General features: G+C 47.7%; 2 protein-coding genes across 2 annotated transcripts in view; one reads left to right on the plus strand and one right to left on the minus strand.

Annotated features, from left to right (window-relative positions):
- LOC121575258 (rho guanine nucleotide exchange factor 25) overlaps positions 1 to 13,904 on the plus strand; it is a 61,836-nt gene extending 47,932 nt beyond the window's left edge. Inside the window, exons 8-16 of the mRNA XM_041888226.2 lie at positions 1,592 to 1,681; positions 1,902 to 1,994; positions 7,689 to 7,739; positions 7,986 to 8,063; positions 8,148 to 8,339; positions 8,545 to 8,725; positions 9,179 to 9,384; positions 10,480 to 10,587; positions 12,511 to 13,904. Of these exons, the coding sequence (XP_041744160.1) occupies positions 1,592 to 1,681; positions 1,902 to 1,994; positions 7,689 to 7,739; positions 7,986 to 8,063; positions 8,148 to 8,339; positions 8,545 to 8,725; positions 9,179 to 9,384; positions 10,480 to 10,587; positions 12,511 to 12,627 (1,116 nt within the window). The 3' untranslated portion in view covers positions 12,628 to 13,904. The remainder of the gene's footprint in view (positions 1 to 1,591; positions 1,682 to 1,901; positions 1,995 to 7,688; positions 7,740 to 7,985; positions 8,064 to 8,147; positions 8,340 to 8,544; positions 8,726 to 9,178; positions 9,385 to 10,479; positions 10,588 to 12,510) is intronic.
- Positions 13,905 to 15,172: 1,268 nt separating this feature from the next.
- On the minus strand, positions 15,173 to 17,605 carry LOC121575931 (transcription factor Sp5-like). The gene is made up of 2 exons (XM_041889223.2): positions 17,237 to 17,605; positions 15,173 to 16,850 (listed from the first exon to the last, which is right to left on the minus strand). The coding sequence occupies exons 1-2, from the start codon at positions 17,309 to 17,311 to the stop codon at positions 15,687 to 15,689; spliced, it is 1,239 nt and encodes a 412-aa protein (XP_041745157.1). The 5' UTR covers positions 17,312 to 17,605; the 3' UTR covers positions 15,173 to 15,686.
- Between the last annotated feature and the right edge of the window lie 773 nt (positions 17,606 to 18,378).

Genomic DNA, 18,378 nt, shown 5'->3' on the forward strand with positions numbered 1-18,378 from the left:
ACTCTCGTCGGATGTGGCAGGGCTTGCAAACTATCATGAATTACAAAGGGAAACCCAGCCGCGAGCTGCCCAGTGACGCGAGCCTACCAGACGAGCTAAATGCCTTCTATGCTCGCTTCCAGGCAGCAACACTGAACCATTCATGAGAGCACCAGCTGTTCCGGACGACTGTGTGATCACGCTCTCTGTAGCCGATGTGAGTAAGACCTTTAAACAGGTTAACATTCACAAGGCTGCAGGGCCAGACGGATTACCAGGATGCGTACTCAGAGCATGCGCTGACCAGCTGGAAAGTATCTTCACTGACATTTTCAAATTCTCCCTGAACCAGTCTGTAATACCAACATGTTTCAAGCAGACCACCATAGTCCCTGTGCCCAAGAGCGCCAAGGTAACCTGTCTAAATGACTTTGCTGACAACACAACGGTGGTAGGCCTGATCACAGATGACGATGAGACAGCCTATAGGGAGGAGGTCAGGGACTTAGCAGTGTGGTGCAAGGACAACAACCTCTCCCTCAACTCTTCCCCCTCAGGAGGCTGAAAAGATTTGGCATGGACCCTCAGATCCTCAAAAAGTTATATAGCTGCATCATTGAGAGCATCTTGACTGGCTGCATCAAAACTTGGTATGGCAACTGCTTGGCAACCGACCACAAGGCGCTACAGAGGGTCGTGCATACGGCCCAGTACATCACTGGGGCCAAGCTCCCTGCCATCCTGGACCTCTATACCAGGCGGTGTCTGAGGAAGGCCCTAAAAATACGCTGCTGCTACTGTTCATTATCTATCCCGTTGCCTTGTCACTTTATTCTTAGTTATATGTACATACAGTATCTACCTCAATTACCTCGTACCACTGCACATCGACTCGGTACTGGGACCCCATGTATATAGCCAAGTTATCGTTACTCATTGTGTATCTATTATTACTTTTCTTTTATTTCTCTATTTTCTTTCTCCCTGCATTGTTGGGAAGGGCCCGTAAGTAAGCATTTCACTGTTAGTCTACACCTGTTGTTTACGAAGCATGTGACGAATACAATTGTATTTTATTTGACACATACACCGGCCCTCTTCCACACAACAGCAGCAGGGGAGAGAGAAAAAGAGAGTAAGAAACAGAGAGGGAGCACTTTCATTGATTTTGTGTAGTTTCACAGCGCCTTGCTTTCTCCCTCTTCTCTCTTCCTCTCTATTTACTGTATCTATGTCTCTCCCCTTTCTCTCTCTCTCTTTCTCTCTCTCTCTGTCGTCCCAGTTCCTTCATTACTCCAACATGTTTAATTAAGCAAGAGCGAATTAAACGATTCCCACCAAGCCGCCGGAACCATTTAATAAGGCAAAGTTCCTGCTCTTATTTAACAGACTTCAAAAGAGCCTGGAGGGGAAGGAGAACTGAGACACATTTAGGGGAATAAGAGGGTTAGAGCAGCCATGCTGGGGGAGGTACTTAACCCACACACCAACACACTCACAGACCTGCTCACACTAGCTCTCCACACACACACACACACACACACACTCGGACCACATGAGCCACCATCTGGTATCGATCTCTCATCATCTCTGTTTGTTTTTGGACCTCTAGGAGCGGCGTCTCCACATGTACGTAGTGTACTGTCAGAACAAGCCCAAGTCAGAGCACATTGTCTCAGAGTATATCGAGACCTATTTTGAGGTGAGTGACTCTTCACAGTACAACTACATGGACAGTTTAAGAGCCGTTTAATCCCATTTAGGCATTGTTCTAGCCCAATTCCTCTTATTTATCTAACTCTGGTTCTGATTGTGTGTATCTTAAGTGCTCATTCTTTGTCTTGGTTTATGTCTGACTGACCAAAACCGGCCCTTAGTTCTGTGTATGTTGCTATGAGGAGCTAACCTGTCTGGTTCTGTAGGACCTGAGGCAGCAGCTGGGCCACAGATTACAACTCAACGACCTGCTTATCAAACCAGTACAGAGGATCATGAAATACCAACTACTGCTCAAGGTGTGTGTGTGTGTGTGTGTGTGTGTGTGTGTCTGTGTCTGTGTCTGTGTCTGTGTCTGTGTCTGTGTCTGTGTCTGTGTCTGTGTCTGTGTCTGTGTCTGTGTCTGTGTGTGTCTGTGTGTGTGTGTACGCGCATGTGTGCGTGCGTGTATTGGTCCAAACGTGTGTGTTTGGAATCCACCTGGAATATATGGAAAATAACTGTTACAATTAGCATGATGTAATCTAGCCCTAGATGATTTGAGTCCTCACGTAATAGAGATGTATTGAGTGACCTGTCACTGCAAGAGATTGTGTGTCATGAGGTGAGGTGTATGTGTGGTGGAAGTCAGGCGCAGGACACCGAGGCTCAGTCCAACAGAGTTTACTCAACAATTCCAAAAGGAAACGGTAAACAAACGACCTCCAACAATAAGAGGCGAGCATTTACGCAACAAGCGTAAAAACACTAGAATAATCAACAAGAAGCAAAACACGCAGCACAAAGACAGGCGAACAACAACACACAATCCTACCAAGAAAAAAGACGGAACTTATAGGACAGGTGATGAATACACAATAGGACACAGGTGTGACAGACAGACAAAGGCAATCACACACAGAAACATAGATCGGTGGCAGCTAGTACTCCGGGGACGGCGACCGCCGACGCCTGCTCGTACCAGGAGGGGGAGCAGCCTCGGCAGAATCCGTGACAGTACCCCCCCCTTGACGCGCGGCTCCAGCCGTGCGCCGACCCCGGCCTCGGGACGGCCAGGAGGACGCGGACCCGGGCGCGTGGGATGCCCACGGTGGAAATCAGTCAGGAGGGATGGATCGAGGATGTCCCTCCTGGGCACCCAGCACCGTTCCTCCGGACCGTACCCCTCCCACTCCACGAGATACTGGAGACCACTCATCCGGCGCCTCGAGTCCAAGATGGTCCGGACTCTGTACGCCGGGGGCCCCCTCGATGTCCAAAGGGGGCGGAGGGGTCTCTCCTATCTCATTATCCTGGAGTGGACCAGCTACCACCCGGCCTGAGAAGAGACACATGGAACGAGGGGTTAATATTTTTGTACTCTATAGGCAGTTGTAACCTGTAACACACCTCGTTCAACCTTCTCAGGACTTTAAAGGGCCCCACAAACCGCCGACCCAGCTTCCCGGCAGGGCAGGCGGAGGGGCAGGTTTCGAGTCGAGAGCCAGACTCGATCTCCCGGTGCGTACACCGGCCCTCACTGCGGTGGCGATCGGCGCTCGCCTTTTGTTGACGGATGGCACGCTGCAGATGGACATGGGCAGCGTCCCCACGTCTCCTCCGAGCGCCCGAATCCACTCGTCCACCGCAGGGGCCTCGGTCTGGCTCTCGTGCCACGGTGCCAGGACCGGCTGATACCCTAAAATACACTGGAAAGGTGTTAATCCGGTGGAGGAGTGGCGGAGAGAGTTCTGGGCCATCTCTGCCCAGGGGATATACCTCGACCACTCCTCCGGCCGGTCCCGGCAATAGGACCTCAAAAACCTACCCACATCCTGGTTCACACGTTCAACCTGCCCATTGCTCTCTGGGTGGTACCCCGAGGTAAGGCTAACCGAGACCCCAGGCGTTCCATGAAAGCCCCCCAGACTCTGGAGGTGAACTGGGGACCTCGGTCGGACACAATATCCTCGGGGACCCCATAGTGCCGGAACACGTGGGTAAAGAGGGCCTCGGCGGTCTGTAGGGCAGTAGGGAGACCCGGCAGTGGGAGGAGACGACAGGCCTTAGAAAACCGATCCACAACGACCAAAATGGTGGTATTACCCTGGGAAGGGGGTAGATCGGTCACAAAATCTGCCGAGAGGTGGGACCATGGTCGTTGTGGAACGGGCAGAGGATGTAACTTACCTCTGGGCAAATGTCTAGGTGCCTTACACTGGGCACATACCGAGCAGGAGGAGACATAAACCCTCACATCCCTGGCTAACGTTGGCCACCAGTATTTTACGCTAAGGCAGTGCACCGTCCGACCAATACCAGGATGTCCAGAGGAGGGTGATGTATGAGCCCAAGAAATAAGCCGATCACGAACCTCGGGCGGAACGTACGTCCGCCCCACAGGACACTCGGGGGAGTAGGGTCGGTACGCAGCGCCCGCTCGATTTCCGCATCGACCTCCCATACTACCGGAGCCACCAGACAAGACTCCGGCAGTATGGAAATAGGCTCAATGGACCTCTCCTCTGTGTCATACTGCCGGGACAGGGCGTCTGCCTTACCGTTCTGGGACCCAGGGATGTATGTGATCTTAAAAACAAACCGGGTCAGGAACATGTTCCACCTAGCCTGACGAGGGTTCAATCTCCTAGCTGCCCGGATGTACTCCAGGTTACGGTGATCAGTCAGAATGAGGAAAGGGTGTTGAGCCCCCTCAAGCCAATGCCTCCACACCTTTAGGGCCTGGACTACAGCTAACAGCTCCCTGTCCCCAACGTCATAATTGCGCTCCGCCGAGCTGAGCTTCTTAGAGTAGAATGCACAGGGGCGGAGCTTAGGTGGCGTGCCGGACCGTTGTGACAGGACTGCCCCAATACCGGTCTCGGACGCGTCCACCTCTACTTGGAAAGGCAAAGAGGGATCCGGATGCGCCAGCACCGGGGCCGAGGCGAACAGGTTCTTAAGCTTGACAAATGCCCTGTCCGCCTCAGCTGACCACTGCAAGCGCACCGGACCCCCCTTTAGCAGGGGCGTAATGGGAACTGCAACCTGTCCAAAGCCCCGGATAAACCTCCGGTAGTAATTAGCAAAACCCAAGAACCGCTGCACCTCTTTTACGGTGGTTGGAGTTTGCCAATTACGCACAGCCGATACCCGATCTACCTCTATCTCCACGCCAGACGCGGACAAACGATAACCCAAAAGGAGACGGACTCCTGGAAGAACAGGCATTTCTCTGCCTTGACATACAAGTCATGCTCCAACAGTCGTCTCAATACTCGGCGCACCTGGGCTACATGCTCGGCTCGTGTAGAAGAGTACACCAGGATGTCGTCGATGTAAACTACTACACCCTGCCCATGCATGTCCCGGAAAATCTCGTCAACAAAGGATTGGAAGACTGAAGGAGCATTCATTAACCCGTATGGCATGACGAGATACTCGTAATGACCCGAGGTGGTACTAAATGCTGTCTTCCATTCATCCCCCCTTAATGCGCACCAGATTGTACGCGCTCCTGAGATCTAACTTTGTGAAGAATCGCGCTCCGCGTAATGATTCCGTCATCGTCGCAATCAGTGGCAGTGGGTAGCTGTATTTAACTGTAATCTGATTGAGACTACGATAATCAATACACGGGCGCAATCCCCGTCCTTCTTCTTCACAAAGAAGAAACTCGAGGAGACTGGGGAAGTAGAGGGCCGTATGTATCCCTGTGCCAAGGACTCAGCTATGTATGTCTCCATAGCCGCTGTCTCCTCTTGAGACAGGGGATACACATGACTCCTGGGAAAAGCTGCTCCAGTCTGGATATTTATCGCACAGTCCCCCTGTCTATGAGGAGGTAGCCTTGCTGCCCTCGATTTACTAAATACCAGTGCTAAATCCTCATACTCGGGGGGAATGCGCAGTGCGGGCACTTGGTTCGGACTCTCTACCGAGGTCGCCCCTATGGAAACACCTAGACATCTCCCTACACACTGGGCAGACCACTCCATAAGAGCCCTCTGTTGCCACGCTATGGTAGGATCGTGGGTACTTAACCAGGGAAGCCCCAGCACCACTGGGTACGCAGGAGAGTCAATCAGATAGAACTGAATGATCTCCTCATGACCCCCCTGCGTAGTCATCGTCAGCGGTGCTGTGACATCCCTGATAAGACCCGACCCCAACGGCCGGCTGTCTAATGCATGGACAGGGAATGGAACTTCTACCGCCGAAGGGGAATTCCTAACCTAGCACAAAATTCACGATCAATAAAGTTCCCAGCTGCGCCTGAATCTACTAGCGCCTTATGCTGGGAATGAGGTGCCACCTGTGGAAAACGCACAGGAATACTCATGTGACCAACAGAGAGCTCTGGGTAAGTGGGGCGCCTACTCACCTGGAATGACTCCCCAGTGCGTGACCTGTTGTCCCCTCTCTCAGAAGACCCTCCCCAGCACCTGGCCGTGGTGTGTCCTCCACGGCCACAGTTGGTGCAGGGGTTGGCCCTCCTCGGGTTCTCCCTCCTCCTCTCTCTAGCGCCAGCACCCCCGAGCTCCATAGGAATAGGCTCGGAGGTGCTGGAGGATGGAATGGACGACCCCCCACTCGGGACGTCCGCGGGTAGCCAGCAGGGTGTCTAGACTGATGGAGATGTCCACCAGCTGGTCGAACGACAGGTTGGTGTCCCTGCAGGCCATCTCACGACGAACGTCCTCTCGTAGGCTACACCGATAGTGGTCAATGAGGGCCCTCTCATTCCATCCCGCATCCGCTGCTAGTGTCCGGAACTCCAGTGCGAACTCCTGTGCGCTCCTCTTCCCCTGTCGGAGGTGGAATAGACGCTCTCCCGCCGCTTTCCCCTCAGGTGGATGATCGAAGACAGTCCTGAAGCGGCGGGAAAACTCCGCGTAGGTGATGGTGGCGGCGTCTATTCCCCTCCATTCGGCGTTGGCCCACTCAACGCTTTCCCGGAGAGACAGGAGATGAGGGCGGAGACGCTCTCGTATCCCGAGGGCGCCGGGTGTATAGTGGCAAGGTAAAGTTCTACCTGTAGGAGAAAGCCCTGACACCCGGCTGCAGAACCGTCATATGCCCTCGGGAGCGAGAGCCGAATGCCACTGGGTTCCGGTGCTGAGAGAGGAGGACTGGCCGTTGGTGCTGGGATGGTGTGAGAAGGCGTGGGCACCTCCCCGATTCATCAACCGGCGCAGTCTGTTGGACACCTCGTCCATGGCGACCCCGAGTTGCCGGATCATGGCGTCCTGGTAATTAATCCGGTCCTCCAGGGAATCGGGTATCGCCGCTGTTCCTGCTGACTCCATGGAGATGGTGTGTTGTTCTGTCATGAGGTGAGGTGTTGTGTGGTGGAAGTCAGGCGCAGGACACCGAGGCTCAGTCCAACAGAGTTTACTCAACAATTCCAAAAGGAAACGGTAAACAAACGACCTCCAACAATAAGAGGCGAGCATTTACGCAACAAGCGTAAAAACACTAGAATAATCAACAAGAAGCAAAACACGCAGCACAAAGACAGGCGAACAACAACACACAATCCTACCAAGAAAAAAGACGGAACTTATAGGACAGGTGATGAATACACAATAGGACACAGGTGTGACAGACAGACAAAGGCAATCACACACAGAAACATAGATCGGTGGCAGCTAGTACTCCGGGGACGGCGACCGCCGACGCCTGCTCGTACCAGGAGGGGGAGCAGCCTCGGCAGAATCCGTGACATTGTGAGAAAGAAAGGCAGAAATAAAGAAAGAGATTGGGAGTCACTGGAGAATAAGCAGGCCACCCCGCAGCATTATGGGAGCTTTTGCTGTGAATTAGAGATTCATGTTGACAGCTTTTGTCCCAAGAGTCACAGGTCCTCTCATCATCTCCCTAATCTCACAGTGGATAATACGTCACTCTTACATGATGAAACACAAGATATAGTTCAGTCTTATTTTGTTCAGTAATCCTTTTAGAGTCCCTCCAAACCATTCAGTAAACTGTTCTCTGATTGGCTCCCTCAGGACTTCCTGAAGTACTACACCAAAGCAGGAAGGGATACCTCAGAGCTGGAGGTGAGAGTTCTCCCAAAACTATGGTACAAACCGTCATGGTCAAAACATTTCCAATACTCACTTGTGATATTACTGTAAACTGCACACACAGTTTTCAATCACTGCTCTATTGGAGAAAGCGAAAAAATGACTGTTTTCAGTTACAAACCATAATTGTCTATCCAATCCCACACCATCTCTCTTTCTCTCTCTCTATTTTATGTCCCTCTTTCCCTATCGCCACCCCTCCTCCTCTTCCACCCACAGAGAGCGGTGGAGGTGATGTGTTTCGTGCCCAAGCGATGTAATGATATGATGAACGTGGGCAGGCTGCAGGGCTTTGAGGTGAGATACCAGACACCAGATTCTGTTCTCCACATAATGTTGTGTTTTCTTATGGGTCTCTCTGTCTCTGTCTCTGTCTCTCAGGGGAAGATCACAGCCCAGGGGAAGCTGCTCCAGCAGGACACCTTTACAGTTAGTGAGCAGGACAGCAGCTTCCTGTCCCGTGCCAAGGAGAGGCGGGTCTTCCTGTTTGAACAGCTGGTCATTATCAGTGAACCAATCGATAGGAAGAAGGGCTTCTCTCTGCCAGGGTACACCTTTAAAAACAGCATCAAGGTGAGAATGACGTGTGTGTGTGCGTGACTTTGCTGATAACTACTTTATTGAGGAAAAGTGTACTTACTATGCCTGTTATATGTGGTTGTCCCACCTAGCTATCTTAAGATTAATGCACTAACTAACTGTAAGTCGCTCTGGATAAGAGCATCTGCTAAATGACGAAAATGTAAATGTGTGTGACCCCTGTCTCTCTGTGCTGCAGCTCAGTTGTCTGGGTGTGGAGGACCACTGTGAGGAGGACCCATGTCGTCTGGTCCTGACGTCCCGCGGGGCTGATGGGAGCGTGGCACGGTTTGTCCTACAGGCCTCGTCCCCGGAGACTCGGAGAGCCTGGGTCAACGACGTCGTCCAGATCCTGGAGACCCAGAAGAACTTCCTCAACGGTACTGCTGCTGACCGCTGGACCACGGGCCACATACACATGTGTCCCAATTGACACCCTGTTCCCTATTTAGTGCACTACTTTTGACCAGGGCACATAGGACTCTGGTCAAAAGTAGTGTTCTATATGGGAATAGGGTGCCATTTGGGACACATTGCATTTGTTTCTCTGACGTTTACACACACAAGTATATGTCATTGGGAAATATGATAAAACTTTTCATGATATTTTTAAGCTGTGTTTTATAAAGTATTTAGAATGTATTGATTGATTGATTAATTGTATTAATTGATTAACTATATTAATTGATTGATTCTGCCTTATGGATACATTTTATAGATGCTCAATAAATAAATTAATAGTACCATTTGTTAAGTGTCAACTGCATAATTGTGTCTCAATTCTTCTCCCTCCAACTATCCTCCTGTCTTCCCCCATCTCCTGTGGTCCGTAGCTCTCCAGTCTCCTATAGAGTACCAGCGCAGGGAGAGTAAGTCCAACAGCCTGAGAGGAGCCATGAAGGCTCCCGTGACACCGACCTCTGGCCTGCGACCCCACTCCTCTGCCTCCATTGACCGCCACCGGCTACCCTACCTGCGCTCCTACAATACCTCCCTGCCCTCCTTGCACCTGCCCAGCCAGCCCCCTGCAGACACACAGGTACTGCCAACACACTGACTGCAACAAAAAACTCACTAGGCTGATCTGATAGTCATAGCAAGTGAAGATAAAACAGTGTCAGCAACTAATGGAAATAATATATTTAATTGAAATCCCACATTCTCTCTCTCTCTCTCTCTCTCTCTCTCTCTCTCTCTCTCTCTCTCTCTCTCTCTCTCTCTCTCTCTCTGTCTCTCTCTCTCTTTCTCTCTCTCAATTCAATTCAAGGGGCTTTATTGGCATGGGAAACATGTTAACATTGCCAAAGCAAGTGAAATGGATAAACAAAGTGAAATAAACAATAATAAGTTAACAGTAAATATTACACTCACACAAGTTCCAAACATATAAAGACATTTCAAATGTCATATTATTTCTATATACAGTGTTGTAATGATGTGCAAATAGTTAAAGTAAAAATATAAAAATATAAATAAACATAAATATGGGTTGTATTTACAATGGTGTTTGTTCTTCACTGGTTGCCCTTTTCTTGTGGCAACAGGTCACAAATCTTGCTGCTGTGATGTCACACTATGGTATTTCACCCAATAGATATGGGAGTTTATCAAAATTTGAATTGTTTTAAATTTTTTTGTGTGTCTGTGTAATCTGAGGGAAATATGTGTCTCTAATATGGTCATACATTTAGCAGGAGGTTAGGAAGTGCATCTCAGTTCCCACCTCATTTTGTGGGCATTTTGCACATAGCCTGTCTTCTCTTGAGAGCCAGGTCTGCCTACAGCGACCTTTCTCAATAGCAAGGCTATGCTCACTGAGTCTGTACATAGTCAAAGCTTTCCTTAATTTTGGGTCAGTCACAGTGGTCAGGTATTCTGCCACTGTGTACTTTCTGTTTAGGGCCAAATAGCATTCTAGTCTTTCCAATGTGTCATGTAATTATCTTTTTGTTTTCTCATGATTTGGTTGGGTCTAATTGTGTTGCTGTCCTGGGGCTCTGTGGGGTCTGTTTGTGTTTGTGAACAGAGCCCCGGGACCAGCTTGCTTAGGGGACTCTTCTCCAGGTTCATCTCTCTCTCTCTCTCTCTCTCTCTCTTTGTTATTCACCCCTCTTTTATATTTTCTCTCATTCAGTCCCCGCTGTATCTTAGCCCTGCGACACCCCGTCCCTCCCACCTCCCTCTGACCAGTCCTCAGCAACTCAGCAACGGCCTGTGCCTCCCTACTCAGCACAGCTTGCAGGTACTCAACCACACTGCAGGGAAATACAAGAACCCACTGACTCAAACACTCTCAGTACAGCACGGATATAGTATCTCAGCAGGTTCTGATAAGTCACAACTGCTATCCCCATTGACCAAGTGCTATTTTGAGATTGACCACACATTTCTACAGAAACATAATTGATTTACAGTACAGGAAAGTCTGAGTTATTTAATTTAGGACTCACCACCATGAGCAGGATCTCTGTCATTAACCTCCCAAGGCTCCCATCACTTCAGATCACAAACAGATCAGCAAATGGTTTAGTTTATAAATAGCTCTTTACTGTTTTATCATATAATCCCCCTGGCCATTGGCCTGGGGTTGTCGTGGTTGTCAGTGCTAGAGGGAAATGACTGGGCCAGCCCTCTCCTCTTTCCTAATGGGAGATATCCTGTTGTTGTTCCCAGCCGAGGTTACAATACTAACAGCACCCTAACAGGCTGTCACACCGATCTGTGGTCAGTTCCTATAAAAACTATAGAAGCCATAAAGCAGGGGTAGGCAACTAGATTCAGCCGCGGGTCGATTTTTGTCAGAGCAGATGGTCGAGGGGCCGGAACATAGTTATAATAATTTGTACACTGCAAATTGATCACAACTAAGGCGACAGGTAGCTAGTGGTTAAGAACGTTGGGCCATAAACCGAAAGGTCGCTGGTTCGAATCCCCGACTGCCAAGGTGGAATAATCTGCTGTTCTGCCCTTGAGCGAGGCAGTTAAGCACCAACAACAACTGGGCGCTGATGACGTCGATTAAGGGAGCCCCCCGCACCTCTCTGACTCAGAGGGGTTGGGTTAAATGCGGAAGAAACATTTTGGTTGTGCAACTGACTAGGTATCCCCCTTTCCCTTCCCTAAGGCCAAAAAGAGATTGTATTGGAAAATATCAATATGATCACATATCTATTTTTTTATTTGTGGGAATACTTGGGAACAGATGTCTCAGTTCCTGGGGATAACTAGCCCGGTGCCCTGGCTGGTAGTTTATTTTATTTAGCCAGACTCTCCCCATGGGGAGGAAATGGGTTTGATTACAGGAATCCTATCAGAGAGGCTTATCACGCCTGTTTCCACACTTTGTTGTAGTTCCTCCTCTCGCTCTCTGGTAGATAGAGGATAGAGAACCTTTTGGGCCTTTGAAAAAAAGTGTAATGTTACCCTATCAGTGGGTTGAGGGGGGGTATTTGAAACTGTTCTGGTGTATTTGGAAACCTACAATTGATATAGAGGAGGTGAGAGGACTGATGTCATTCCGTATCATACTCGTATTTCCTGCAATAGGTTGATTTAGGCAGAAGGCTGAGTGAGTTCAGAATGTAACCTTGTACTGCTAGAGTGCAGTAAGGTCAATCTCTCTTCCTGTCTCTACCCAGGGTTGATGTAAGGACAGGATCTTGCTTTAGAACCACTCAACATACCACCACCTTTGTCTTTCCTCTTTCCTCTCTGCAAGGCTAGGTAGGGTCTTAATAACATTTTACTGCAGTGGGCTAAATCAGGGTCACACAGAGTGTTTGTTGGTAGTCTTAAATCTACTCTGAAACAAAAGTATACACCTCACACACATGGTTATGGGCTTTAAAAAAAACAAGACACCTGTACCATGTCAGATATAGAGTTGACATGTATTCAATTTTGAGTTTGCATCCCAATATTACACTTTATATACATCACAGAAGATTTTTGCCGTAAAAAACAATAATATATTTATTAATTATGAAATCATGAAAAATATTAATAACATTCCACCCATGAGGCCACTAGGTCATTTGACTGCAGGAAAGGGTTTTAAAGGCTTTGATATAAAAGTAATTGACATATTAAGCCTCTTGGTCCTAGTATGACTTCACTATGTGTATGTAACTGAACATGCTGCCTCTGTCTTATCCTGTCTTCTCAGGGTGGTACTGACAGTTACCGTGGAGCCATGCCGGGGGAGAGAGGGGCTTACGCACTGCATCACTCAGGCAACCTTGATCAGCTGACAGATCTCTCTCTGCATGAGCATGAGTGCTGATGATGTGTGATGACCTTTGACCTCACAGACTGAACGAGGGAGAGTATGGTGAATCTGCCCCTAGATGCTGATCTTAGTTCAGTTTTGCATTTTCCCCAGTAATGGCTGAGGTTAGGTTTGGGGGATGGGGAAGCTGATCCTAGATATGTGCCTAGAGGGGACTTCACCCTGGAGTGAATGAGGGGCATGCTGAGAGACCCCTGGCTAGCCTGGCTCTACTCCACTGAGGACAGCCAGGGGGCCTGGGGCGGGGTCAGTTCAGACAACTCCAATATCACCACCCTTGTGATTACCCTAATATTGCTATATTACTATTACTATGGTATCTCTAGCTTGTAATAAGGATTATTTTGTGGGTATTTTTGTCATCATATTATATTTTATACTATTTTGAAACCTTTACTTACTATTGGGATGTGAGAAGTGAAGCAGAAGTGCAGCCCTCTATGGTGTTTCTGTGAAGAGGAAAGGGAAAAGTAACCAATGGTATCTGATGTTGACAGTGTGTTTGTGTATGCATGTTGGTATGTATATGTGACTGGTAGAATGCATCTGTGATGCGATGGTAGCTGTTCACACTGCAAATCGTTTCTACAGTACAGTACCACTAAGTTTGTCAAGAGTTTATACATGATTGAACTTCATATGGTGACATTCTTAACACTATTTGGTTTCATAAAGAACTTATAGACATTTGGGACCGCTTCTTAAGTCGCCAACTCTTTACTGTTGCTTTATCTTAAACAGGCGGACGATATTACCATTATGCTACTGCTACGTATGACAGCTTCTATCACTTTGTACAAGAAGGGACGCAAAGACTAGTGGGAGATAATGACATGTCTATTCTCTGTCTCTCTTTTTATATAGCTTACCAGTATGCTCCTATCCTGAATTCATCCTCAACACTGTTTCATAAAGCAGCCTTTGGGTCAAGAGTGCTGACATAATGACATTGTAGTCCTGATATAATTTTGAGCTTGATTGTGGGACTGAATCTGTCTAGGACTTGAGCAGCTGCAGTCATGTTTGTCTACTCTATGCATACCGAGCAGCACAGTAATAATGGATATGTTTTCCTTCATTTTAGCGGCTATTTTAACCCTGCCATTGTTCCAACGTTATCTGAAGAAAACACACGGAAACTCACACAAAGCCCACTCAAAACTGTAGGAGAGAGGAAAAGGGAACATAGATCAAGGGGGTGTTCATCTGTCAATGTCATCATGAATGTAAATAATATTCTGTGGGACCATATCAATAAATAAATAAATCAACACTGCGTTGCTGTTTGTCCCCCCACCATTATTCTGATCTTGGTCGTGGTCATGTTATAAGACTGCCAAAAAGGAACTGATAGAGTTCTTATCCTGAAAAACCCATTATCCTGAAAAACCCAGAATGTCCTTGCCCATTTCCTTCATTTAGCATACACACTAACTGTTGCCTTTGTGAAATAAATACTGCCACTCTCAACAATCCCACAAAAACAATACAAAAGTGAACAATAGCACCAATAAGCAAGAGTAATTTGATGTATTTTGCATCAAATGAAACAACATTTCACACATCAATTGGTGATTTGCTTGGCATCCATGCGGTTCATTTTGCCTACCTGACAGTCTTTGGGGGGAGTGTACTGGAAAAATACTGTAGGTATTTAGCGCCATCAAATGGTGAGTTGAGGGACAACTTTATGTGCTCAATATAGGGCACTTGGTGGTAGATTGCCTATGGCTACCTGAGGATAGAAGATGTTCAAATATAGCTTTTCAGGTGGAATGCTGAGGTTTCTGGCAATGTATGTCAGATTTGGGAAGAATTGGAAAAACGCGGACGGGGGAAGGGTGGGATCATACATTTCCACAACCGCTAAATCAAAGGGCACTGGTATCAGCTGGGGACCAATAAACAAGGGAGATTCCTTCCTGGTTAGAGCTCTCTGTTGCTATACCTCTCCATAGAGGGGAGATTATTAACTGGCTAAATAGCAACTGACAACAGTTGACAACATCGCAAAACAATAATTTGATCTATCTTTATTGATAAAGTGTTATCTTTTTTTGTTTTATTTGAATGAAATCAAGCTCAAACAGTTTTTTTTACTCTAACTTAGTTTTGTTTATTTGAGATTTTATGCTCATGTAATGTAGATCAATGTCAATCGAATCACACTATTAGTTTAACTTTCTGGCAACCAAATTAATTTGCAATGTCAACTATCCTATGCATATGCTATGCATATCAAATTAATTTATAAGACACTTTATAATTACAACACAAATGTAAAATTACGCCAATAAGCCAATACTTTTAACTTATCAAAAATAGAAGGCTTAATTAATAGCACAAAATATTATTGTGCATTTTCTTTTCTTTTAATTTTCTTTGACAATTTAAAATACATGAAAAATGATATACCCGGCAACAGATACACATACCACAAACTGTCTAAAATATAAACACAATAAAGTCAAAAGACCATTGTAGTGTAGTTAGTGTTTATTATTGAAAACCGTAACACTGCAAATACTCAGCTGGCAGACTGAATGAAAATAGTAAACAGCATTATTTCCATGATTCTTTGTACTCTGACTTCCTCTCTGACGTCTTTGGTCATTCTCTGAGACCAGTTATCTCCATTAGGGGTCCATGAGAAAGAACTATTCAACCACCTCAGCCCTCCTGCTTTTATTACGAGTCTCCACACAGGCAGGCAGGCATGCTGAACAGAACAGCCTCTGAAGATCACAGGCCTCCTGATGGTGGCCCAGTGGACAATGCTGGCTACAATGACCATGACAAACATGTTGTCAAGACAATGGTTTGACAGTGTAAAAGTTTGTGTGTTTGCAAGAATCGTTAATTTTTTCCAGAGAAAGGCCATTGAATCGGTGGTCTGCCCTTGACTCTCAGTCTCCACGCTGGCCCTCCTGTCTTTCTGCTCTTTCTGAGGGTCTCATCACCTAGACTCCACACATACAGAGACACGAGCTGGGGGTCTCAGAACACACCACACTGACTGTGAGTCACTTGGCTTACCTCTCTTGGTCTTTTCTCTACTCCTTCTTGATGTTCCTGTCTGGTCCTCTGGCGCCACCCGGTTGCCGTGGAGCCTCCTGCTGGGGGCCCTGACTGTCCCTTGACTCTGGCTGTCCCCTCTTACCCTGGTGGGTCTTCTCGTGTTTTGCTAGATGGTCGCTCCGCATGAACCTCTTCCCACATGCCTGACAGCCGAAGCGCTTCTCCCCCGTGTGTGTGCGCAGGTGCCTCTGCAGCTCGTCCGAGCGTGTGAAGTTCTTCCCGCAGAAGAGCCAGCTGCAGAGGAAGGGCCGCTCCCCGGCATGCCAGCGTAGGTGGGCCTTCAGATGGGACGTCTTCTTATACACCTTGCCACACTCGGGCAGGTGGCAGATGTGGAGCCTCCTCCGGCCTGGTTCCTCAGGGTTGGCTGGAGCCCCTGTGCCCCCAGAGGAGGCCTGGCAGTTGGGGCACTTGCAGCGCCTGCAGCGGCGTGTGGAGCCCAGCAGGCCCTTGGATGAGCCCTGGAGGAGGGCCGCGATCTGAGGCTGGTGCCCCAACACCAGCTGTCTGCCCAGGGCAAAGGGGTGAGGGTGGTGATGGTGGGGGTGGCTGTGAGGTTGGTGATGGCCATGGGGGCTGCTGGTGTTCTGGGGCAGGCTCCACCACTGCTGAATTTCCTCTGTATACCCACCAGGGTGGTGGGGGTGTCTCGTTGTGGAAACTTGGAGGAAGTTAGGAAAGTTCTGCCCAATGCCATTGTGCTGGTGGTGGAAGTATGGGTCATGAGAGCTACCCTGGACCTGAGGAGCGAGCATCTTCACTGGGGAGAGCTCAAAGGCGTAGGCAGCCGGGGTGGAGGAGGGCTCAGCCGGAGGGGTGAGAGGCAGCTCATGGAGGTGGTGGTGGTGGGGATGGGGATGGGGGTGAGGGCCCAGTCCACTCTGGATGTGGCCAGGAAAATATAATTTTGGCACTGTCAGAGTTTCCACCTGTTGGACCCCTAGACTGGAGCTCTGGGCCACTTCACCGCCCCACAGCTGGAGCATCCCAGTCATGGAGCTCATGTTCCCCTCATAAGGAGGGTGTTGCCGCTCCTGCCCCACTCCACTGCCTCCCAGACGGGCTTGGCCACAGGTTCTGGCCATGAAGGAGGAGAGGGGATGGGGCTCGTTCTCAGGAGAGGAGCTGGCTATGCGGTCCTGTGGGGTATAGAGAGAATGGATGTTAGACATGATGTACACTATTGAATTGGATACTCTTGAGTACAAAACAAGATACAAAATCAATATCTTATAGTGATCACAGAGAAACGATAGAACAGTGGTGACCTTTTACTGTGGATCACAACATCTCTATTTCTAAAATATATGTTATAATTTTTCTATGTATTTAATGAACTAAACTAAAGTAATGGTAAAATACTGTTAAAAACTATTAAACCAGACCAATTCCTACAAAGATACTGGGAGAAAATGAATCAATAATTGTGCTTGGCACTTTCTAAATGTACTCTAAAGTAACACTGAATTGTCTCTCCCATACCAAATTTCCTCTAGAAACATTTCAAACACATTTTCCTCCTCACCTGTAAGAAAGGTTGTAGAAAGTGATCGGTCCCCGGCAAAGAGGCCATCAGTTTTTGTGTCTCCACTGCGCGCATCTGCGGCCAATGTAGCTTTTTGAATGGTGGCAGCGCACGGAAACAAAATCTTATCTAGAAAACGAGATTTGCAGTGTTTCAATTCTCATCCAAAGTCAGACTCCTTTACTGAAAAAAAATGAAAAAAAACACACAATGTGTTGTGTAAATTGTCGTGAAGAAATAAAAAACCATAGAATAAAAGTAAATTGTAGAAACAATTCCAAAATCCGGGCTCCGGCAGTATCCCTTCTGCAAGCTATCTCTCCCAGTAATTTTAGGTGACAAACTTTCAGCAACCTTGTCTTCACTGATTGCCTCGAACGCTATATCCTTTGAAGTGCGACGAGACCAATCGACACATTCTTGGCAGCATCTTGTTATGGAGAGATGTCCTCTGCGGGATCCCTTTCACGAAAGGCCTACAGAAAAAGTAAGAACTGTGTGTGCGTGCGTGTGTGTCAGAGAGAGAGAGAGAGAGAGAGGGGGAGAGAGAGAGAGAGAGAGAGAGAGAGAGAGAGAGAGAGAGAGAGAGAGAGAGAGAGAGAGAGAGAGAGAGAGAGAGAGATAAATGATTTATCTCCCCCACTATTCGTACTACAACTATTTGCACATTGCTAAAACACTGTAGGCTACATAGGTGATAATATAACGATTGAAGACAGAGACATTTACGGTATTTATGGTTTAAACGGGCTTTAGGCTAATTTAAATTAATTGCCAAACTATCCACAATTTATATTTGTATAATAAGGCTAATACCTTCGTCCTACTACCATAAACTAGTTTAATCAACATTGTTTTCACACAATTTCAACAACAACAACAAAAAAACAATGTGATGATGTTAAATCAAGGTGGAAATCTGATTGGATTTGCTAAAAGTCATCGATGTAAGGGGATTTTGAACTTTTAACCTAAATCCAATGACAGGGTGAACTTTTTGTTGTTGAGTTCACCTTGAATTCACGTTAGTTGACAACCAAATGTTAATCAAAACTAGACATTGAACTGATGTCTGTGCCCAGTGGGGTAGGCCTGCTAGGCTGCTACTTCATTGCAAGTGTTTGGAAGTGAGCTGAGCTGGT

The sequence above is a fragment of the Coregonus clupeaformis genome, chromosome 10 (assembly GCF_020615455.1).
Source record: "Coregonus clupeaformis isolate EN_2021a chromosome 10, ASM2061545v1, whole genome shotgun sequence".
Taxonomy (NCBI): domain Eukaryota; kingdom Metazoa; phylum Chordata; class Actinopteri; order Salmoniformes; family Salmonidae; genus Coregonus; species Coregonus clupeaformis.

Excerpts from the sequence above, each read along its gene's own strand:
- LOC121575931 (XM_041889223.2), bottom strand. The coding sequence starts at position 17,311 with ATGCGCGCAGTGGAGACACAAAAACTGATGGCCTCTTTGCCGGGGACC. Across the intron at positions 16,851-17,236 it reads TTCTACAACCTTTCTTACAG|GACCGCATAGCCAGCTCCTC; the intron begins GTGAGGAGGAAA and ends TATACCCCACAG.